General features: G+C 40.8%; 1 protein-coding gene and 1 non-coding gene across 9 annotated transcripts in view; both read left to right on the top strand.

Annotated features, from left to right (window-relative positions):
• The window catches only part of PANK1 (pantothenate kinase 1), a 111,259-nt gene that overhangs the window by 66,590 nt on the left and 19,263 nt on the right, over positions 1–25,406 (top strand). For 4 of the 8 annotated variants that reach the window (XM_060126429.1, XM_060126426.1, XM_060126428.1 and 1 more), the window contains one exon: positions 17,134–17,486. The exons of the other annotated variants lie outside the window; for them this stretch is intronic. In XM_060126429.1, coding sequence (XP_059982412.1) covers positions 17,151–17,486 — 336 coding nt within the window. In that variant the 5' untranslated portion in view covers positions 17,134–17,150. The remainder of the gene's footprint in view (positions 1–17,133; positions 17,487–25,406) is intronic. 8 annotated transcript variants of the gene reach the window in all.
• Positions 24,159–24,266, top strand: LOC132507666 (U6 spliceosomal RNA). Its single transcript, XR_009536245.1, has one exon. It is a non-coding gene; the product is annotated as a U6 spliceosomal RNA (small nuclear RNA).

Below are 25,406 nucleotides of genomic sequence, written 5' to 3'. Positions count from 1 at the left end.
CCTCCCCTTCCCCCCTGGTAACCATAAATTCATTCTCTAAGTCTGTGAGTCCAGACTGTTCTTGATTAACGATCAGTCCTTGCAAACGAGAATGTAAGTGCCAGGGAAGCAGGTTCATTGCTGCGTCCTGACTCTGCCACAGTGGCTCCCACTGTCTATAGGAACAAAATATCTGTTTAATGAATCAGTGGAGGCATAAGCATGTAGCTTGGTCTCGGATTGTTGGAGGAGGGCCATTGTGACCTGTTTATTGCAGCTTGCATTGCCATGTGAGCAGGTGGCACATCTCAAGGGCCCCACACATCTTGACTTGAAAGATTTGACAGGCTTTCACAGCTAAAATAAATGAACAAAGCCCGTTTCTGGTAGCCCTGTTGTTCTGCCCCGCAGTGCCGCCTAGCAATGCTGTTCTCCCCGAAGCCTCTTCAATTAACCGCTCCCTGGTATTAAATTGTCAATAGCATCCCTAGAGTAAGTCAGCATGCTCTGGTGGCTTGTCAAGACAGAAAGCTAAACCTCTTGGTGGTTTATTCTGGGATTTGTTTAAGTAGGTAATGAGATTACCATCTTGAGCCTCAGTGTATGGCATTAGGTAGCTGGAAGAACCATTCCTGGGTGGATGCTGGGATCAGCTCTGGTGGCTGAAGCGCTCACACTGGTGATAGTCACACAGGGGCACTGTACTCAGGTCCCCATGGCATATCTCTGCATGGTCAAAACAGTGGAATGTTTTTAGTCCACGGACTATTTCTTATGAATAAGGTGGTGTAGTTAAAGGTGAGAACCACATGGAAGGTTGATACTCACCTTCCCTTGCCTCTAGACTGGGCGGGACAGGCAGCTTCTGGGTGAGAAATAGGGACGATGACCGTAACTGTCTGTAATTGTCTTTTCCTCACCCCCCACCCCTGCTCCCCCGCTTAACCTGAGAACATTGCTGTGGAATGGGAAACAAATTTCATCTGCCTCTCATTTTCCCTCCTTAAGACCTGGAACAGATTCAGGGCTTCACTGCAGGGGTGAGGGGGAGAAGATGAGCTCGGTGGTCTCTCTGCTCTGATTTCTCTCATAAGAAGTTGGCATAGAGAGGCTCTGGGACCTTGGGAAAGAAACTGCACCTCACTGAGCCTCTCAGGGACTTGAGGAAGAGACTCGAGGAAAAGTTTGTTTTAACCTCATGGCTTTGACATTTTGGGTCCCCTCATGTCTGCCTCCAGCTTGGCCCTGCTAACTCCTGGCCCAGACCCAAGCTAAGAATACATTTACTGGTGCCACCAGAATGGTGCCCTGCAAGACCTTTTGTTCCTCCCAAATCTTAACCTACAAAAAAAAAGTGACATAGCTTTTATGTCGATGTATCTGTTTGTTCTTCTGATTTCATGTGGTTGTCTGTGCCATGGGTTGCAAATCAAAGAGTATCTGCCTGCCTGACCTAAATACATGAGTACTGTTGCCAGAGCGCTCTTCTTTATGGAAGAATGCCTGGTTGCCTTTAAAATGGGAGTCACTGGGAGAGATTGGTTCAAGATGGCAGAGGAGAAGGACATGTGCTCACTCCCTCTTGCAAGAGCACTGGAATCACAAGTAACTGCTGAACAGTCATCAACAGGAAGACACTGGAACTCACCAAAAAGATACCCCACATCCAAAGACAAAGGAGAAGCCGCAATGAGGTGGTAGAACAGCCGCAATCACAATAAAATCAAATCCCATAACTGCTGGGTGGGTGACTCACAAACTGGCAAACAATTATACCACAGAAGTCCAATCACTGGAGTGAAGGTTCTGAGCCCCACGTCAGGTTTCCCAACCTGGAGGTCCAGCAACGGGAGGAGCAATTCCTAGAGAATCAGACTTTGAAGGCTAGTGGGACTTGATTGCAGGACTTCCAACAGGACTGGGGGAAACAGAGACTCCACTCTTGGAGGGCACACACAAAGTAGTGTGCACATCAGGACCCAGGGGAAGGAGCAGTGACTCCAGGGGAGACTGAACCAGACCTACCTGCTAGTGTTGGAGGGTCACTTGCAGAGATGGGGTGTGTGTGGCTGTGGCTCACCTTGAGGACAAGGACACTGGCAGCAGAAGTTCTGGGAAGTACTGCTTGGTGTGAGCCCTCCTAGAGTCTGCCATTAGCCCCACCAAAGAGCCAGGTAGCCTCCAGTACTGGGTCGCCTCAGGCCAAACCACCAACAGGGAGGGAACCCAGCCCCCCGCATCAGCAGACAAGTGGATTAAAGTTTTACTGAGTTCTGCCCACCAGAGCAACAGCCAGCTCTGCCCACCACCAGTCCCTCCCATCAGGAAGCTTGCACAAGCCTCTTAGATAGCCTCATCCACCAGAGGGCAGATGGCAGAAGCAAGAAGAACTACAGTTCTGCAGCCTGTGGAAAGAGAACCACATTCACAGAAAGATAGACAAAATGGAAAGGCAGAGGACTAGATACCACATGAAGGAACAAGATAAAACCCCACAAAAACAACTAAATAAACTGGAGATAGGCAACTTTCCAGAAAAAGAATTCAGAACAATGATAGTGAAGATGATCCAGGACCTCAAAAGAAGAATGGAGGCAAAGATCGAGAAGATGCAAGAAATGTTTAACAAAGATTTAGAAGAATTAAAGAACCAACCACTAGAAGAATTAAAGAACAAACAAACAGAGATGAACAATGCAATAACTGAAATGAAAACTACACTAGAAGGAATCAATAGCAGAATAACTGAGGCAGAAGAACGGATAAGTGACCTGAAAGACAGAATGGTGGAAGTCACTGCTGCGGAACAGAATAAAGAAAAAAGAATGAAAAGAAATGAAGACAGCCTAAAAGACCTCTGAAACAACATTAAACGCAACAACATTCGCATTATAGGGGTCCCAGAAGAAGAAGAGAGAAAGGACCAGAGAAAATATTTGAAGAGATTATAGTCAAAAACTTCCCTAACGTGGGAAAGGAAATAGCCACCCAAGTCCAGGAAGTGCAGCGAGTCCCATACAGGATAGATCCAAGGAGAAACATGCCGAGACACATAGTAATCAAATTGGCAAAAATTAAAGACAAAGAAAAATTATTAAAAGCAACAAGGGAAAAATGACAAATAACATACAAGGGAACTCCCATAAGGTTAACAGCTGATTTCTCAGCAGAAACTCTACAGGCCAGAAGGGAGTGGCGCAATATATTTAAAGTAATGAAAGGGAAGAACCTACAACCAAGATTACTCTACGCAGCAAAGATCTCATTCAGATTCAACAGAAAAATCAAAAGCTTTACAGACAAGCAAAAACCAAGAGAATTCGCCACCACCAAACCAGCTCTACAACAAATGCTAAAGGAACTTCTCTAAGTGGGAAACACAAGAGAAGAAAAAGACCTACAAAAACAAACGCAAAACAATTATGAAAATGGTAATAGGCACATACATGTTGATAATTACCTTAAACGTGAATGGATTAAATGCTCCAAGCAAAAGACACTGGCTCGCCGAATGGATACAAAAACAAGACCCATATATATGCTGTCTAAAAGAGACCCACTTCAGACCTACGGACACAGACAGACTGAAAGTGAGGAGATGGAAAAAGATATTCTGTACAAATGGAAATCAAAAGAAAGCTGGAGTAGCAATACTCATATCAGATAAAATAGACTTTAAAATAAAGAATGTTACAAGAGACAAGGAAGGACACTACATAGTATTCAAGGGATCAATCCAAGAAGAAGATATAACGTTATAAATATATATGCACCCAACATAGTAATACCTCAATGTGTAAGGCAAATGCTAACATCTATAAAAGAGGAAATCGGGCTTCCCTGGTGGTGCAGTGGTTGAGAGTCCGCCTGCCAATGCAGGGGACACGGGTTCGTGCCCCGGTCCGGGAGGATCCCACATGCCGCGGAGCAGCTGTGCCTGTGAGCCGTAGCCACTAGGCCTGCGTGTCCAGAGCCTGTGCTCTGCAACGGGAAAGGCCACAGCAGTGAGAGGCCTGCATACCGCAAAAAAAATAAATAAGTAAAAGAGGAAATTGACAGTAACACACTAATAGTAGGGGCCTTTAACACCTCACTTACACCAATGGACATATCATCCAGACAGACAATTAAAGGAAACACAAGCTTTAAATCACACAATAGACCAGATAGATTTAACTGATATTTATACGACATTCCATCCAAAAACAGCAGATTACACTTTCTTCTCAAGTGCACATGGAACATTCTCCAGGATAGATCACATCTTGGCTCACAAATCAAACCTCAGTAAATTTAAGAAAATTGAAATCATATCAAGCATCTTTTCTGACCACAATGCTATGAGATTAGAAATCAGTTACAGGGAAAAAAATGTAAAAAACACAAACACATAGAGGCTAAACAATACGTTACTAAATAACCAAGAGATCACTGAAGAAATCAAGGAGGAAATTTTAAAATTTTTGATTATACTTGCTGGAGACAAATTATAACAAAAACATGATGATCCAAAACCTATGGGATGCAGCAAAAGCAATTCTAAGAGGGAAGTTTATACTAATACAATCCTACCTCAAGAAACAAGAAAAATCTCAAATAAGCAATCTAACCTTACGCCTAAAGGAACTAGAGAAAGAAGAACAAACAAAACCCAAAGTTAATAGAAGGAAAGAAATCATAAAGATCAGAGCAGAAATAAGTGAAATAGAAACAAAGAAAACGATAGCAAAGATCAACAAAACTAAAAGCTGGTTCTCTGAAAAGATAAACAAAATTGATAAACCTTTACCAGACTCATCAAGAAAAAGAGGGAGGGCTTCCCTGGTGGCGCAGTGGTTGAGAGTCCGCCTGCCGATGCAGGGGACACGGGTTCGTGCCCTGGTCCAGGAAGATCACACATGCCGCAGAGGGGCTGGGCCCGTGAGCCATGGCCACTGAGCCTGCGCATCCAGAGCCTGTGCTCCGCAACGGGAGAGGCCACAACAGTGAGAGGCCCGCGTACCGCCAAAAAAAAAAAAAGAAAAAGAGGGAGAGGATGCAAATCAATAAAATTAGAAATGAAAAGGGAGAAGTTACAGTGGACACCACAGAAATACAAAGCATCATAATAGACTACTACAAGCAACTCTATGCCAATAAAATGGACAACCTGGAAGAAATGGACAAATTCTTAGAAAGGTATAACCTTCCAAGACTGAACCAGGAAGAAATAGAAAATATGAACAGACCAGTCACAAGTCGTGAAATTGAAACTGTGATTAAAAATCTTCCAATGAACAAAAGTCCAGGACCAGATAGCTTCACAGGTGAATTCTATCAAACATTTAGAGAAGAGCTAACACTTACCCTTCTCAAACTGTTCCAAAAAATTTCAGAGGAAGGAACACTCCCAAACTCATTCTACGAGGCCACCATCACCCTGATACCAAAACCAGACAAAGATACTACAAAAAAAGAAAATTACAGACCAATATCACTGATGAATATAGATGCAAAAATCCTCAACAAAATACTAGCACACAGAATCCCAACAACTCATTAAAAGGATCATACACCATGATCAAGTGGGGTTTATCCCAGGGATGCAAGGATTCTTCAATATCACAATCAATGAGATACACCATATTAACAAATTGAAGAAGAAAAACCATATGATCCTCTCAATAGATGCAGAAAAAGCTTTTGACAAAATTCAACACCATTTATGATAAAAACTCTCCAGAATGTGGGCATAGAGGGAACCTACCGCAACATAATAAAGGCCATATATGACAAACCCACAGCAAACATCATTCTCAATGGTGAAAAACTGAAAGCATTTCCTCAAAGATGAGGAAAAAGACAAGGATGTCCACTCTCGCCACTATTATTCAACATAGTTTTGGAAGTCGTAACCACGGCAATCAGAGAAGAAAAAGAAAGAAAAGGAATACAAATTCGAAAAGAAGTAAAACTGTCACTGTTAGCAGATGACATGATACTATACATTGAGAATCCTAAAGATGCCACCAGAAGACTACTAGAGCTAATCAATGAATTTGGTAAGGTTGCAGGATACAAAATTAATGCACAGAAATCTCTTGCATTCCTATACACTAACAACGAAGGATCAGAAAGAGAAATGAAGGAAACAATCCCATTCACCATTGCAACAAAAGGAATAAAGTACCCAGGAATAAACCTACCTAAGGAGGTGAAAGGCCTATACTCTGAAAACTGTAAGTCACTGATGAAAGGAATCAAAGATGACACAAACAGATGTAGAGATATACCATGTTCTTGGATTGGAAGAATCAATATTGTGAAAATGACTATGCTACCCAAAGCAATCTACAAATTCAATGCAATCCCTATCAAATTACCAGTGACATTTTTTACAGAATTAGAACCAAAAAACTTAAAATTTCTATGGAGACACAAAACACACCGAATAGCCAAAGAGGTCTTGAGGGAAAAAAGTGGAGCTGAAGGAATCAGACTCCCTGACTTCAAAGCTACAGTAATCAAGACAGTATGGCATTGGCACAAAAACAGAAATATAGATCAATGGAACGGGATAGAAAGCCCAGAGATAAACCCACGCACCTATGGTCAACTAATCTATGATAAAGGAGGCAAGGATATACAATGGAGAAAAGACAGTCTCTTCATAAGTGGTGCTGGGAAAACTGGACAGCTACATATAAAAGAATGAAATTAGTCCCTAACACCATACACAAAAATAAACTCAAAATGAATTAAAGACCTAAATGTAAGACCAGACACTATAAAACTCTTAGAGGAAAACATAGGAAGAACACTCTTTGACATAAATCACAGCAAGATCCTTTTTGACCCACCTCCTAGAGTAAGGGAAATAAAAACAAAAATAAACAAATGGGACCTAATGTAACTTAAAAGTTTTTGCACAGCAAAGGAAAGTATAAACAAAACGAAAAGACAACCCTTAGAATGGGAGAAAATATTTGCCACAGATCAACGGACAAAGGATTAATCTCCAAAATATATGAACAGCTCATGCAGCTCAATATCAAAAAAGCAAACAACCCAATCCAAAAATGGGCAGAAGACCTAAATAGACATCTCTCCAGAGAAGACATACAGATGCCCAAGAGGCACGTGAAAAGCTGCTCAACTTCACTAATTATTAGAGAAATGCAAACCAGAAGTACAATGAGGTATCACCTCACACCGGTTAGAATGGGCATCATCAGAAAATCTACAAACACCAAAGCTGGAGAGTGTGTGAAGAAAAGGGAACCCTCTTGCACTGTTGGGAATGTAAATTGATACAGCCACTGTGGAGAACAGTATGGAGGTTCCTTAAAAAACTAAAAATAGAACTACCATATGACCCAGCAATCCCACTCCTGGGCATATACCCAGAGAAAACCATAATTCAGAAAGACACCTGCACCCCAATGTTCATTGCAGCATTATTTACAATAGCCAGGACATGGAAGCAACCTAAATGCCCACTGACAGATGAATGGATAAAGAAGATGTGGCACAAATATATAATGGAATATTAGCCATAAAAAGTAACGAAATTGGGTCATTTGTAGAGACATGGATGGACTTAGAGACTATCATACAGAGTGAAGTAAGTCAGAAAGAGAAAAATATCGTATGTTAACGCATATATGTGGAATCTAGAAAAATGGTACAGATTACAAGGCAGAAATAGAGACACAGATGTAGAAAACAAACGTATGGACCTCAAGTGGGGAAAGTGGGGGGAGAGGGTGGTGGGATGAATTGGGAGATTGGGATTGACATATATACACTAATATGTATAAAATAGGTAACTAATAAGAACCTGCTGCATAAAAAATAAATAAATTAAATTAAATTTTTTAAAAATGGGAGTCACTGGGAGAGAAGAGCACATGGATGAAATTTAATTATATATGGAACATTTCTAGACCCATATCCGTGGGGTTTAGTCCCAGATGAATGATAACTGGAAACTTCAGAAGCTGTATTTAAGATGTGAAAATCACCTGTGGCACTCATGTTATAAATTGCCCAGAAATAATTTAATTAACAAGTGATAGGTTGTTCCCAAGTCCCTCCTGGGAATGGGGTGTCAGCTGGGTCATTACCGTGCATTGCCCTCAGCTGGCAGCCTGAGTTCCCTGGCAGTTAGGAGCAAAGGCAGCTCATTCAAACTCTGATTGTCACTTTCAAATAGTGGTCCAGCTACTTAGAGCATTCATTGCGATTCAGCTAGAACTGTGGTTTTGAGCTTGACCTGTGAGAATTCCAGGGGCCCCTCTGAAAACATTTTCTCCAGTCCCACTGCTTTGCGCTCTCCAGGCAGTGGCCTAGGAATTTTTGTTTTGTTTTGTTTTTTAACGTTTTGGCCACACCTCACGGCATGTGGGATCTTATTTCCCCGACCAGGGATCGACCCACACCCACTGCAGTGGAAGTGCAGAGTCTTTTGGACCGCCAGGGAAGTCGCAGGGAGTCTATATTTTTAACAAGTGCCTTTGATGGTTTTTATGATGAGGCAAATTTGAGAAACATTGTGGTTGAATACAGCCAGTTTTAAAAAATAAAGATAATTAAAACATTTGACTTTAAAGTTTAGTTGCATAAAATACTAAAATGGAAGTTGTTTTCCAGAAATACAATTGTAAACACATCGTAGAGATCCAGTTCAAATTACACACACAAAGTAAACTCTGGTCACGTATTGTCATTTCTAACCTGGGGTTGGGTGTCGAGCAGAATATAAACAGCTTAACTTTCATAGACCTCAGGCACTTGCCTTTGCAGGGCCCCTTGCTCCATAAAAAAGAAATAAAAATTGTATTTTACGACTCTTTTGATATAAAGATGGATGTGTTGATAAGATGTATTACAACATTTTCTTTGACCTGAAAATTCATATATTTTCTTCTGATTTTAAAAGAAATTGCAATATTTTCGTGATGGCTTAAAAATACTATAGGCACCGAGCCCATTGTGCCTAACAGTTAATTTGGGCCAGCATGGCAGAGGTGGTGAAATCCAGAAGTTAGTCCTGGAGGCTGATGTGATAATACTTCTACTTGTCTCGGGAGTTCTGAAAGGAATCCTCACTATCCTTTTGCTCTTACTCATGTGATACTATGATCAGCACTTTTGTTCCCACCCTTGTCTGGGTGAGAGGGAGAAAGTTGATGGGCATCTGAGGCTGTGTCAGTGGAAGAAGGGTTACTGTCACACGGGGGTATGTAGCCTTTCCCGTGGTGATCCATTCCCACAAACATACCTGTGCTTCCTTAACTGTGTTTTGAATTGCCAAGTTTAACATACAGGTTTTGCCTTGACAATAAGGGAGTAATTCAGGTCTTTTCCTACCTGAAGGAGCCCTGGTGATGTCAAGCATCTAACTGGCTAAAGGACTCTGCTCTTGGATGTCAGGCTTCCCCTGACATTCTTTTTTTTTTTTTTAAACTTTTTAAATTGAAGTATAGTTGCTGTACAATATTATATAAGTTGCAGGTGTACAATATAGTGATTCACAATTTTTAAAGGTTTTAGTCCATTTATAGTTATTACAAGATCTTGGGTATATTCCATGTGCTGTACAATATATCCTTGTAGCTTATTTTATACCTAATAGTTTGTACCTTTCACTTCCCTACCCCTGTCTTGCCCCTCTCCCCTTCCCTCTCCCCACTGTTAACCACTAGTTTGTCCTCTATATCTGTGAGTCTGTTTCTTTTTTGTTATATTCACTAGTTTGTTTTATTTTTTCGATTCCACATATGATAGCATACAGTATTTGTCTTTCTCTGTTTTACTTATTTCACTAAGCATAATGCCCTCCAAGTCCATCCATGTTGTTGCAAATGGCAAAATTTAATTCTTTTTTTATGACTGAGTAGTACGCCATTGTATATATGTACCACATCTTTTTTATATTGCCATCTTGGATTTCGGTAACAGGCTTGAGATGGGCAGAATATTGCTTGAGACAGGAAGGAACTGTTGAGATGAGGAATGCAGGCATACTTTTTTTCATGGACAAGACCACAGATCTGCTCTCTGCTCACTGAAGCAAAATTAAAACAGTTTTTTTTTTTCTTTTGCATCATTACAGAGAAGTTTTTGTTTGAGAATTCTAAAATAACTCTGATTATGAAGATTCAACATATTGACTGTAAAAAATTGAAAAACATCATATCAGCAAAGCCAGAAGAAGAAAAAAACCTTAATCCACTATACATAATGCCTGTTAACATATTGGCCTGAAGTTTCTAGTCTTGTTTTCTGCGAACAATAGCTGTTTAATTTTTATACAAAATTGTAATCGTACGAAATGTACCATTTAATCACCCACACTTTTCACCTAACAGTATATGATGAACATTCTCCTTACATCATTAATTGACATCCTACACAATGATTTTAATGGTGATGTATTGTTCCTTTGTGTTAGTGGATAATCATTTATTTTACCAGCCTTCTATTTTTGGACATTGAATTTCACATCCTCATTATTAGTAAAACTTTAATGATTTTTGTAAGATAAATTTTTAAATGCATGCATAGTTATTTCTTTAGGGTAAAGTGGAACTAATGTATCAAAGGGCATAGGAATCTGGAACTTTTTGATGCATATTTCCAAATAGTGCAGAGGAAGGATTGCAACAGTTTATATTCCCATTAGTACTCTGTAAGCGCTTGTGTTCTTGTATCCTTGCCATGTGACTGAAATATAAACTAAAGAAATCTGGTATGCATTAATTTGAAAGAAACCATGATTCAGGTTTCTTTGCATAAGAGTATTTAATGTTTAGCAGATTGCTCTGTGTGCAGTAATTATGGGTTTCTTCACAATGTTATGAAAACCCTTTTATTAAATTTTACATTTGCCATTTTCTTCAAGGTCCTTAAATAGTTCTTAGGGTCTCAACTGTTACGTTTTATGCTGTTAAAAGTACGGTTTTGGAGAACTTTGTGTGTGTGTATTTAGGATGATAGAATATGAGAACCAGACAGAACTTTAGTTAGTTGGGTTAGTCTACCTCCATCTTACAGATTAGTAAATGGCTCAAGAAAGAAACTTGCCCACAATCATTCTATCTCTTGCAAGTGACAGACAACTCAGACTAGCGGAGCAAAATGGGGAATTTGTTGCTCACGAAACTAAGAATAGGTTCTGTTACCTACTGTGACTGACCTTGGGTAATTCCTTGATCTTTCTAAACCTTGATTTTCTTATCTGTAAACAGGGTGTTGAACTCCACCAAAGGTCTCTTCTACCTCTTAAAGTTCAATGTTTCTATGAATATATTAGCAAAGAATTTCATTATACTATCAACCAAATTTAGACATAGTGAAGGGAAGGCTAGCACTCAGGAAATTTTTAAAGAAATACAGTTTGTATTACACACTTGGATCTAAGTTAAAGTTGTTGTGGTTGTTTTTTTTTTTTTAAAGATGTGTCTTTTCTTTTTAATTAATTAATTAATTTATTTATTTTTGGATGCATTGGGTCTTCGTTTCTGTGCGAGGGCTCTCTCTAGTTGCGGCAAGCGGGGGCCACTCTTCATCGCGGTGCGCAGGCCTCTCACTATTGCGGCCTCTCCTGTTGCGGAGCACAGGCTCCAGACGCGCAGGCTCAGTAGTTGTGGCTCACGGGCCCAGTTGCTTCGCAGCATGTGGGATCTTCCCGGACCAGGGCTCGAACCCGTGTCCCCTGCGTCGGCAGGCAGATTCTCAACCACTGCGCCACCAGGGAAGCCCTGTTGTGGTTGTTTTTAACTTGCAGAGATCCTTAGGCAACTTGAACATAGTCAGTATTCACATAGTGTAAAAGTATCTCCAAAGTGCTTGAAAAGTCTCTTTTATCTGTTGATCACACATCATCTTCAAACATCTTTTCCACCTGTTTATTAGTTTGCTTAACAAACCTATTAACAAATAGTGGGGCAAGAAATGCAGTCCTTTTGCTCCCTGTTCACAACTATTATAACAAATTTCAAGTTGGTGAACCTAGGGAAAACTGCCCATGACAGCAGCAGGTTGCTGAGTCAGACCCGTGCACAGAGGAGCTAATCTTGAGCACTGGGCACCTACTTTACGCACAGGAAGACATACCGATGGTAGGGAAACTTGCTGCACTAGGAATGCCCTAAAGCTCCGTGGCCGGTTGTTTGAGAGGAGGTAGATTTTCTCATGTCAGGCCCCCTTAGCTCTTTAAGATTGTTTCCTTGACTGGTAGGAACATCTTTTCTCTCTATTTGTGTGTGGTTGTTTTGTTTTTGATTTTGGTTTTGGTTTTTTCTCACTTTACTCATTTATGCTATTTGGAATTCACTGTGTAACCCTTGAAATTTACTGCAAGAAGCATAAGTGTCCCTCACTGTGAAGCAATTATACTCCGGTAAAGATGTTATATATATTTAAGTGCCCCTCAGAGACTATTCTAGTGTTCTGAAAAGGTCTTTAAGAAACAGGTTTTGTCTTAAAGCCATTGACTACCACTAAAATTTTTAAATATTTTCACCACACTATGTAGAATACAGATTTATTTCAGGGTTTTAACTACTATCAGATTGCCAATTCAGATTTGTGTTTCCAGAAATTTTTACACAAATAAATGCAACAGAGCCTATGTACGCTTTTATTAACACTCAGCTACCACATGTTTATCAGCGATACTGGCAGTCCCTGGATCTGGTTCTGCAGGAGAGGGAAGGCTCCAGGGAAATAAACAGCCAAAGATTTTGATGGAAAGTATACTAGTCAGGACAGGCAAGATCATCCTGCGGGAACAACCTCCAAATCTCAGTACCTTAAAACAACAAAGGTTTATTTCTCCTTCGCACTGTAAGTTCATTGATGGGCAGCTGGGGTTCCAATATGGCTCATCTTGACTCTGCATCCTGGCTGATGGAGCAATCATTATCTTTAATTTTGCTGGTCACGGTAACAGAGAAAGGTTCTGCAAGGTCTGACACAAGCCGTAAGTGCTCTCGCCTGAAAGTGACACACACCATTTCCATTCCTAACTCACTGTCCAGATGAAGCACATTGCCCGGCTCCATTCAGAAATGGCCAGGAACTGTAGTCTGACCCCATGGGCCAGGAAGCAAGGGAAGCAGCAGCCCTAATGACAACCACAGTTTGCTCTTCTGATTACCAGATATTTGGCTCGCTGCCCCTCCTGCAGGTGAAACACTCATCCCCTCCCCAAAGGAGAGAACCCCGCAGTCCCACCCAGTCACAGCATCTGGATGATGCAGTTGGCACTAAATTAGGGGGTCATTTTGACATCAACTCTGGATGTGGGTCCTCTTGATCTACAGACTTCTGAACTAAAAAAGGCATCTGGGTTTAAAAGGGAGGAGTAAAGGGTGAATGCAGACGTTCTGTATCTAGAACGAGCATCACTTCTGGCAAACACAGAACAGGCCCTTAGTGATTCAGCTGAATTTATCAAAGCATCTGCATACCCTGGATTAAAGAAAACGTGAGTCAAGGATTGTCTCCATCCACAGCTCGTATACGGGAAGTGTAGTTTAGGTAGACCTTGATATCAGGAAGATAAATAAAACTGAACATTTAAAATATGACAGTGTCCTATAAAAGCATTAAAATGTGAATAGAAGAGCATTTAATTTTTCATAAAGGTAAGAAATGAATATAGGTAAGTGAAAGCAATTTCTATTGCCATTCAAACTATAGTTTTCCAATCCTTGCTCCCTTTTACCTTAACCCAAACTGCTGATATGACATTTAACTGAATTTCCAAAACTCTACACTTCCCCCCCCTGTTTTGCTGAGTTGCTAACAAAAGCTTTGAAATGGCTCAAAACTGCGCAGGAGGTGAAGCAGGAAGAAGAAACTGGAATTGTAAATAACTTATAAAATGCTTAGCTGTCCCCTGATGCATTTTAAAAAGTGAGACCTCTTTTCAGTTTCCTGTACTTAACAATATCCAACCAAATAAAGGCCATGTAGGGGCTTTTCTGGGTTACACACAACTTATTCTGTCCATTCTGTGCTAAGGTGTCTCCTATTTTCCATTATCACTGAATTCTTATTTTTTTACTTCTTTATATACTGCAAGTTCTAAGTACAGAATTTTCTCATCCTCTCCCCTGATTTCTAACCTCTACCTATAAAACCTGCTTATCCTGCCACCCTCTGACAATATTAACAACCTGAAGGGGTGGCCCTCTGTATCTTCCTGTGGGCTCATAAAATCATAAACACTTAAGGTTCTTCTTTCCACCTGCCTGCCTGCTGTCCTTCATCCCTCCCTTCCTCCTTTCTTTCCTCCCTCCCTCCCCTACTTTTTTTTCAAACCAGAAGGGGTTAATAAATTATTTACACTTCTTGGTATCTCTTGCTTTTCTCATTAACAGAAGATTGGGGGTGTATCCCTCTAGGCAGTTAGTATAGATCTCATTCATTCTTTTTAATGTCTGCCTAATATTCCATGGTTTGGAAGTCATGCTTTATTGAAGTTTCTCTGTTAAAGGGTATGCACATTGTTTCCAATTTGTTTTGATCTTGCTTTTTTGTTTTTCTTAAATTTGGCCACTGTAAGGGGTGCAGTGAACTTCCTTATACCCGTCCTCGAATACTGGTCCTTTTTCTCATATGGTCCAAGAGAGGAATTAACTGCATTTAAAATGTATGTGTACTTTTAATTTCAATAGCTGTTGCTAGATGTTTAATAGATGTTGTTGTCTTTCAAAAATAGTTATCCTAGCAATGTTCCAGAATACCCTTCCCCCATCCTATCCAGTAGTACGTCTTTCCTACTTTGATGAGAATGGATTACACCTGCAACCCCAGTTGCATAGCCTGGGCACCTGTTGATGTACTATAGCGTATTTCAGTGGGGTTTAAAACTAGGGCTCTGGATGGCCTGTGTGATTAGGGGTAGTTGCAATTTTTTGTGTGTGTTTCTTTAAAAATCCATGGAAAGTTTATGGGAGAGAGGGAACTGGAGGCCATTCTTATGCAGTCCACTCCTTTCACAGATAAGGAAATTGAGATCCAGGGAGGTGGAGGGAGTTAATGTGAGCTAGTTACTGGCTGCTGCTTCTGGGAAGCAATTGGTCTGAATTCTAAATCAAGAATTTACCTACTACCTACACTGTGGGCCATGCTGACAGTAATTTTTAGAGAATGGACCGAGAAATGTCATCTGTGAGATAGGGATAAACTTTCCAGTTTTCTATTCTCTCCTGCTAGGCTGGATAAGCAAGCTTCCCACCCTACACTGGGCTGTGTGGGATTTGCTTTGCAAACTTCTGCAAAGATAATAGGACATTTGTTAAATTGGTCTTGTCAGTGGCATTTGCTGCTCTTAATCTTTTGGGGAGTTTGAGGTTTTCTTTTTCTATACCATTAGAGTTACTGCTTACTAAGTGTGGAGCAGCTGGCTTGGATCACAGCTAAAATGACAACAGGGAAGCACAGGAGAGAAGATTCTGTTCAGGAATGGCTTCCTCCTATGTACTCCTTCCTCCTCCCTCCCCAGTGTACCCATGAAGAGAGCCTTATAGTGGGGCTGCCTAGAAAAAAGAAGCCCTCTAGGTCCCAGGTATGTTCCTGGCCATGTAATCTCTAGGTGTAATGTGCACAGTTTGACCAGGGCTCAAATGGATGTTCCCTAGGGCTGAATAAAATAAGCTTTTTGAAAGAAGCCACTTTTACTTCTTGAGTCTTTAGACTCAGTTTTAATAGAGGTTTCAGCTTTAGCCCATGGAGTCTGCTGAGGAAGGTGAAAAGGGAGACTCCAAATTTTGGATTCCCACTTGGGTTTGCCCTGTGTTCATTACAGAACATATGACAGCCCAGCGTTAACTTTCCAGGTTGCCTCTAAATAAAGTCAGCCTGTTCAGGGAGCTCAGCCCGTTCTCTTAATAACAATAAAAATAATTACAATGGAAATTCATTTTGTCATAGATAAGCCTCTCCAGCAGATTAAAATATAAATATATATTTATATATAAAAATACAACACAGGGCTTCCCTGGTGGCGCAGTGGTTGAGAGTCCGCCTGCCGATGCAGGGAACATGGGTTCGTGCCCCGGTCCGGGAAGATCCCACATGCCGCGGAGCGGCTAGGCCTGTGAGCCATGGCCGCTGAGCCTGCGCGTCCGGAGCCTGTGCTCCGCAACGGGAGAGGCCCGCGTACCGCAAAATATATATATATATATATATATATATAAAACACAAAACATGCCTTTGTGTTGCAAACCTGGTCAGGAGCTATGATATTTGTGGGCTTGACTCTCAGTGGTCATGGTTCTTGTGGCTTAGCTGTTTGCAAGCCTGCAAGTTGGAACCTCTGGGGAACGTAAAAAAAAAAAAAAAAAAAGCTCGTGCCTAGATCCTCCCTCAGAATTAAATCAGAATCTGTGGCAGAGGACACATGGGTGAGGTGAGGACTTCTAGGCGGGCCATTTGAGGTGGAGAGAGTTTCTCTCCTTAATAAAGAAAGAAATGAGTTGTAGCTCAAGCTGTTCTTTTGAGAATCCTGTCGCCATAGGGATCATCATGTGTGCCCCTCAGCTCTCACAGCCCACTCTCTCTCCTTTCTCCTTCCTATTTATTCTGTAGATTAAAGCAGTGGAGTCATGTCATATAAAGTCAGCACATGAAGGCAAAAATTGAATGCTGTAAAAATGATCATCGAAGAATGAGCTAGGAAGACACGGTGAGGCGTAGAGGTCAACGTACCATCTCTTGGTACACTTAGCATAGCCAGCGTTTCCTCTGGCATCAGAACAGATCACTGTTTTCTTTGGCTGAGATTCTGATAAAATAGCATTTGGGAGCCAGAGTGTATGCAAAATATGTATCTTTAAGTATGGGAGTTAACTCTATTTGGTGAGTTTCTGGAGCCCTGAGAACCACGTGGGAATTGAGACTGGCTTAGGGAATCTTATTCTCATCTCACATTCAATTCCGAGGCCGATTCTGAATGAAATGTAGGCAGAATCATGGACACCATTTAAAGTGTGAATTTCTCCTCGCCTGTCTCTTTTAGGCACCTATAGTTGAATTCAGGTAAACTGCATGGTAAATGCAGCTATAGATGCAACACCACTGCATTTCATTATTGACTATTCAAAGACGGCCCATTTCTTTGTCCAGAATTCAAGGGCACTCTGTCTTTCTGTCCGCTAGCGTTCCCGTGGTTCGGCATGGATATCGGTGGGACGCTGGTTAAATTGGTCTACTTTGAACCGAAGGATATTACAGCTGAAGAGGAACAAGAGGAAGTGGAGAACCTGAAGAGCATCAGGAAGTATTTGACTTCGAACACGGCTTACGGGAAAACCGGGATTCGAGACGTTCACCTGGAACTGAAAAACTTGACCATGTGTGGGCGGAAGGGGAACCTGCATTTCATCCGCTTTCCCAGCTGCGCGATGCACAGGTTCATCCAGATGGGCAGCGAGAAGAACTTCTCCAGCCTCCACACCACTCTCTGTGCCACGGGAGGCGGGGCTTTTAAGTTCGAAGAGGACTTCAGAACGGTAGGTCCGCTTTACCCCCCTGCAAACAACAAAACCACCTCTTAGAGAAAGAAAGAAAACCTCTCCCATGGCCATGATCATGGCATCTCTTATGGAAGAACCTGACCACTAGGCTTGGGACTTTGGACAAGCTTACTTCACCCCTCTGTGCCTCAGTTTCCTCATCTATAGGAGAGTAAAAATAGTTTCTGCCTCATAGGGTTGTTACATGAAGGATTGAATGAGATAATATGTACCCAGCACTTAGTGCTCAATACATATTGGCCGTCCTCATCATTTTTGTTACAATTACTTCTGCACAATATGCCAAAGACAAGGTGATGTAAATCCCCTTCTGAAGTATTTTAGTTTTCCACAGACTCTTATGTTTCATGAAAACCATAATCATTGTGCCACTTTCATAGATACATAGACTGAGGCCTGCAGGAAAGGCTTTCTACGCATCTTACTAAAAATGATTACTTCTTTCTACCCATTTGCTCTGTATCATTTGTGTTTTATGAATGTCCTTCAGAAGTTTTGCTCACAAACAAAAATGAAATCTTTGACATTATCTGGAGGTGAATTGCTTTGTTGGTGAACATGATTTAGGGAGTATGGCTCTACATAATAAGAATAATACGATATCCTGACTGGCAGTGTTGCTTCTTTAGATTTGACAAAGTTGGCTAAGTGGAAGATATGGATGGGTGACGTGGAGTCCTAACTTTCTCTTTGTTAAGCAATCCCTAACACCTATGTGTTCCAATTTCCCCATTTCTACAGTCAAGATAATCTCTATACTGTCTAGCTTCATCTCACAGGGAATAAAATGAGAAGAAAGAGAAACAATAGATAGAGAAAATAAAGAGAATTCAATTAACAGTAGTGATTGAACATAGGAGAAGGAAGGGTTGGAAGATGTGGGGATCAGTCTCGCCAGAAAGTTTATCATTAATGAATAAATTAATAAATCAATGCATTATTCATGGTACTTAATAAAGCTATAATTGAAAATTTTATTTGCATCATCAAAAGTAACATCATTTATCTCATTGATAAGTGGTTTCTACAAGAGCTGGCAATAGAGCCCTAGAGCATTATATTAAGTCAGATTGATTATATGCAGGTTTTGGCTTTTCCTCCTGTGCCCCTTTCCCTTGCCAGCAGAATCTGACACTGCCACTTACTTAAATGATCCATGGGATCTTTTTCCCACTAAAGGGACCCAATGATTGAAGAGTTTTGAAACTGAGAAAGTTGAGATCCAGGGGCATGAAAATTAAGTTCAAATTCATAAATTAAAAAGCACTGATCCTGAATTCTAGTGCTGTTTCTGCATTTAACTAGCTGGGTGACTGGGCAAGACACGTCCCTCCTGTGGGCCTCAGTTTCATCATTTTCAGAAAGTGGCAGTAAGGTGTTTAGGCGGATAAGGAAACTAAAGCTAAAGAGAGATGAAGAGGCGCTAAATACCGTCCCCTAGGTGAGAGCTGGGTGTCGGCTCAATTCTGATTCAGGAAGTGCTGACCCACCCCTAGCGCTGTGAGCTCCCCAGGTCCCTCAAGGATGTCCTCTGTGTCCATCTCCACTAGGGAGCCTGAAGTGTACCAAGGTGACCTGGGACATTTAAGCAAACTCCATCAAAGTCTCCGTCCCTCCTCTTGGGTAATGCCCTGGATTCCAGAAAGTTACTCAATCTGTGTTGGCCACGAGCAAGTGTGTTTCTCAAGTTTCTGAACTGAGAAAGGTCATATCTTATTACGGCCAAGATAAAGAAGCCTCTGCTCCTTCAGGAGGTTTCTGGAGCCTAATGAACAGACTGGTGCAGGGAGCAAGTTTGGAGTATTTGCCTAACAGCCTGGCCATCTATAAAAGAAAGTATTATATAGCCTGCCTTCTATTTCCATGCTCAGTCTTGGCCAAAGTGAAGACAATTGAAGACAGATCTCTTCCTGTAGCCCGTCTGTCAGTAAGTGATATGCCCTGATCCTTCCAAAGTTTGTGAGGATGAATAGGTTTTATCACTCTCTTTCCTAAGCATTCATTCTCATTCAACAAGTATTTATCATACTCTATCAATGCAACAAATACTGTTATGAACAAAACAAAGCCCCTGCCTTCCTGGAGCTTATATTCTAGTGCAGGGAGATGGTCAATAATCAAAAAAGTGATTATGGAGTATATCAAATGGCAATAAGTGGGGAAAATAAATAGGTAAGGGGGATAGGAAGTGCTGGGCAGGTCTTTGTGTGATGAGGTAACTTTGGAGTAGGAACCCGAAGAAGAAATAGAGCAAACCAGGCTGGTATGGGGAAGAGTTAGGGTTAGTAAGTGCTAAGGCCCTCAGGTGTAATGTATCCAAGCTCTTCCCTTTCCAGAATGGGAAATTGAAGGTGCACACTAAGTTGTAAAGGATCAATATATACTACTATACTATGTAGTAAACAATCTGACAAATAATAAAGCAGTGTATATACATAGCTGTAAAGTCCTGTCGTTGTTATATAAAATCACTCTTTTGAGCATAATACAAGTTTGCAGACATGTATTTTAAAAACCCGAGTAACTAGGGCTATCTAAATGATGTTCAGCCGACCCTGAATAGTTAGCAATTGTTATGTCTGATGACTGTGTCCTTTTCATATATAGTAAATGTATTTAAATCCTTAGATAATGTTAATTAGTCTTCATCAATTTTAGAATGTACAAGAAAGAGTTACAAAGCCACGAGACAAGCATTAAACTAGACCCCTGTGTAGAATACTTTCAGTTGAACAAAGCTGCATTTCTTTCTTCCTTTTTCTTTCTTTTTTTCCTTCCTCCTTCTTCCTTTCCCCTTTTCCTTCCTTCCTCCCTCCCTCCCTCCCTCCCTCTCTCCTTCCTTCCTTCAACATTTTAGGATCACTGTCACAAACAAATTTCTGCCTGGCAAAAGTTTGCCTTCAAAATTAATGATTCAACAAAATGGAACACAAAAGACAAACTTAAACAACATATGCTCCAAGAGATTGGTAGGCCAATGAAGAATCCTACAATTTGAGAAAGTGGTTCTCAAAGGGGAGGCTCCCATGTGGTTGTATATCAGGGCACTTAATCCTGTAGATTTCATCGAACTTTGTGTTTCTCCCCACTGTCTATGTTCTGCGAGTGTTGTTTTAAATAACCTACCAGAATATTTTATGTACCAAATCTAATATTTTCATCCACAAGGACACTTCCCAACTTCAACAGGAGTCCTATTTAGAATGCAAAGTATTCTAATGATAGAAAATTTTTAGAAAAAAGTCATCCCTTTTGTCCACTTAGCTCTTCATTACAAGAGATACTTTTCCTTGTAAGTTTTGTTCAGTTCAAGACTAACATTTATTAGAAGTTAGAAGCGACTCTTTTCATTTTTTAGAAGAAAACAAATAACTACCGTCTAAACAAGCAGGATATAACAACAATCTTACTGGGTTTACATGAGATTTAGGGAACAGTAAAAGATTCTCTTATAGCTTCACTACATTTTTTTCAAGGTGTGAGGACTTAAGAATTGGCCTTCATTAAGCCAGAAATCTCCAAGGACACAACCGAAAAAAGTTAATAATGGTGGAAAAGTCATCAGGAGGGGATAATAAGGTAATTGTGGATGTGTGAAATTCTAAATCTAAGTAGACCATTCATTATTAGCTGGGTTCCTATTATTAATCCAGGAACTGATTTATGATATTGCAGGAGCGTAAGCTTTGTAGATACCGTCATCCTACACTTCATTCTGGCTCGACCCTTTTGGCCATTCATGTACCCCTTTTATCATTGGGTGCCAGGAGGAAGAAGACATCTTTGAGGTTTTGTTATTTTTCTCACTCACAGAACACATTTGAAATTTATCTCTCTCTCAGGTCTCAGTTAGCTGTCCTGTGTGAGGAGAAAAGAGCCCCGAGTGTAATTTATAATTCAGAGTCAACCATTTTATATGCAAATTGTTCTTGGTTTAGTAAGATAACCTTTTCTGCCACTTCCATTATGATTTATGGAGCCAGGGTCAGCAAAAGCACCTTGGGAAGCGTGGGGTATCACACAGATGTGTATTTTATTCATTTTGTGCAGAACGATTTGGTGACTCATTTCTCAAGCACAGGAGAGTGATGGGACTGGTTTGGGGTAGGTCCATAGAGAGTAGGTATGGGACCTCCTGGGATGGTTTTTACCAGATTTATTTACTCAGCTATTTATTTAGTTACTTTTTAAGTTTATCTTATTGAAGTCTAGTTGATTTACAATGTTGCATTAATTTCTGCTATACAGCAGAGTGATTCAGTTATACATATATATACATTCTTTTTCATATTCTTTTCCATTATGGTTTATCACAGGGTATTGAATATAGTTCCCTGTGCTACACAGTAGGACCTTGTTGTTTAGCCATCTTATATGTAATAGTATTTATTTTGGAGAGACTGAAGCACATAAGGAGAACCTCTTAGAGTTGTATCCTGAACATGTGTTTAGAATCCATATTTTTTCTAATTTCATCATACAGGGAATCACTGAATTCCTTTGAGAAATTAGAGTTTTCGGTTTGGAAATGATGTTTCCGAATGTATTTCAACTTGAGATAAGAAGACCTGAATTATTTTACTTCTTATATAAAATGCATGTATAACTCATGTTTCCAAAGCATGTTCACACAGCCATCTCACTGGATTCTTGAAAACAGCCCTGCAGGTTAGCCAAGGCAGCTCCTATTGGGGAGAGTATGTGATTTTATTGAAGGCCTGTTGTCACCGTACTGGAGTGGGGTCATGCATTAATCCCAGCTCTTCAGCTCCAAAGTCTGTGTGGTCCTAGGACTAACAGCATCAGCATCACCTGGCGATATTGTTAAACATGCAATCAGAAACTCTGGGAGTGGGACCCAGCGATCTGTGATTTAACAAGCCCCCCAGGTGATTCTGATGGCACCTAAAATTTGAGAACCCCACTGCACCCATGCTTGCTTGGGTGACTTTGGGACTAGGCAAAGCAAAGTTAGTTTATCATAGTAGTAGTTTGAAAAAAAAATTACTTTTTTTACTTTATTTCTTCCCCTACTTCCGTTATTTACAGAGTTTGAGTCTTAGGACAAGTTTGGTTTGTTGGTGTTAAGTTTGGGGAATAGTTTAAGCTTAATGATTTAGGAATTGGCAGAACTCATACTTTCCAAAAGTGCTAAGGAGAGTCACAAGCAGTGGGGTGCTGAAATCAGCTCCTACTGGTTCACGAGAGCCCGTTGTGTGCATGAGAGCGCATTGTGTCTTCCCAACGCTGTGTTTAGTGACATCGTGTTGGTAGCTTGAAGTTGGCTATGGTGGGAGTGATTATACCATGGAAATTGGTAAATGCTATAAACCAGGGCATTTGCTCCCAGAGAGCTGGTTGTTAAACATTTACCAGCACGCCTTGGTGACAAGGTTATGTTCACATTAGCTGAAGCTTCATCTGCATGTTTGCTGGATCTGATGGTTTTTTTTTTTTAATTTAAAACTAGCTGCCAGCGTTTAAAAATTGGAAGTTTTCACATAAAAATCTGGGTTTCCAGCTCTTGAGAAATAGAATCATTTGGCAACATTAAGCCCTTATTACCACATGGCAACAACGGGCTGCAGTGAATTTTAAATACGTGTGGATTGTCTGTGGGCCACAATCCCCATCATTCTGTTACTTTAACATTTAGTCAAGGGACTTCACTCCTCTATTGGCTCCTGCAGCATTTGCTTTTGTTACCCTGGTATAAAGAAAACTAAACCCAAAGAAAGAGTGTTTCTCCATAGCTGGGATCTGAACATCCTGTCCAAGTAATGATTTGACTCATCGCTTACACTTGGGAGCCTGTCTGTATTCCTGGATGGAAAAGACCTTTGAGGGAGGTCTCCATAGGTCTCCATGAAAGCGACTAATATTTCTGTTTCCCTGTTTGGGGATGCATGACCTCAGGCTTCAGAAATATCCATCCCTCAGTGAAATGTTATAGAAGAGATGTTCGTTTGCTGCTAGCACTTTATTTGAAAGTGATTTTGAGGGGAAAGGTGAGATCTTTCCCTTCAGAGCAAAGCTACGTGCTCTGTTTACTTGCCCTGACAGGTGTTTCTTTTTCCCAACATAGTTTCAGGATGTCCCCTGAACAGACGGTGTCACTGTTCGTGTTTGTGATGTTGGTTCTGGGCACTGCTGTCAATATTGTTGATGGACCTCCGATTAATTTTTAAGCAGGTGGACCTATGGCCCCAAGACTGGGTGATGAAATCGCTACTTTTCAGTTTGTGGTGATCCAGGAGGGGACAGTTTTCCCTGTTCCATTTAAGAAACGTTTATTAAGCCATTATTATGGACAGGCCTTTGAGCGTGGTGCTCAGGGGCACCCACTGAACCAAAAACGAGCCAGAATGTGACCCACGCTGTGAGCGCTTTGGAAGACGTTGATAGGGCCAGGGAATCCCGGAGGATGAGGAGGTAGCGTTTACACGGCTATGTCACTAGAGTGTTTAGGTCTCCAGATAGCCTTATACCTATAGTATTACCCCCTGAACACGTGAATCATGACATGCATCTCACCCAAAAGTTCCACTTGGTGAAAAATGAAATGTTCAAAATCACTTATGAGATAGATGAACTGTATCACCAAGTGTCATTTAGAACGATTGTTTCTGCGTATCAAGAAAACGTCTAGTGCTCGTTTTGGCAGCACATATACTAAAAATTGGAACGGTACAGAGAAGATTAGCATGACCCCTGCGCAAGGATGACACACAAATTTGTGAAGCGTTCCATATTTTTAAAGATGTTAAAAAAAAGAAAACGTCTACCACCTTGCTGGTAACCTATTCTAACTAATTCTGCTCTGCAGGTATAGCTTCAGTGGATTTTTGTTGAATGGGACATTCAGGTGAGTGATAAAAAGTCAAAAGTTTTCTTCTAGCTATTAACTTTTATAATGAAGATGATGCTTTTGGGGCAAAATATCTAAGTATAGTAGTTGTGTAGGTGGTTTCCAGATCCCAGAAGCAGGACTCATTATGAATGAAGACAAGAGAAGAACAGCGCGTTATTAGGAGGCGTTTGCTAGTTTTATCACTTAGGGAAAATTATTTAAGCTCTATGAGCCTTAACCATAGAGTTAGGATAACAATACCTCCTCATAGGGTTTTTGTGAGAATTAAATGATCTAGTACAGGTGCTTGGCATATAGTAAATATAAGTACCAGTTATTATTTTCTTAAAGAGATTTTTTTAATTTAAATTAGAACTTAAAAATGATCTTCCATCATTGGCTCAGTTTCATGTTGGTGAATGTTAGATTCTTTTTTTTTTTTTGGACCAGCAGTAATATCACTCTTGAGGATCGTGAATAAACTTTTGAGGATGCAAAGTACCCATCCTCTGCTAAGGCTAGCCCTCAGCCAGCTTATTCCCCTTTACTTTTTTCCCCCGTACCTAGGAGAATAGGAGTTTTTGTTTCATAGGAGCATGAAAGGACACTCTGGGACCACCTCAGCTATTAATAAAAGAGTCAATATTTTTTGAGTCCTTTGCACTTGCCAAGCCCTGTGTTAACATTTTACATATATTATTATCATGTAACCTTCACAATACTGCACTGTGGGTATTATTCCCATTTTACAGAGGAGGAAACTGAGGCTTGAGAAGTTAAGTAACTTGCCCCACATCCCTCAATTAGGTAAGAGTTGGAGTTATAGCTTTCAAAGCCAGGTCTGTCGAACTCCAAAGCCCAGGCTTGGGAAAAGGAGAGTTGGGCTGTGTGGGCTCAGAGGAGATTGTCCCCAGCTCCCAGGCTCACATGCCTCCCTCAGGACTCCGTATCCTGCCAAGAAGTGTAGGAGCCTTTCTGCTTTCAGAACATTTCTCACTTGCCTCACCCTGAGGTATGCTGGGCGAGTGCTCTAACAGTCCTGTGAC

The sequence above is a fragment of the Lagenorhynchus albirostris genome, chromosome 16 (assembly GCF_949774975.1).
Source record: "Lagenorhynchus albirostris chromosome 16, mLagAlb1.1, whole genome shotgun sequence".
NCBI classification, from domain to species: domain Eukaryota; kingdom Metazoa; phylum Chordata; class Mammalia; order Artiodactyla; family Delphinidae; genus Lagenorhynchus; species Lagenorhynchus albirostris.
This window is presented reverse-complemented; position numbering and strand designations above follow the sequence as displayed.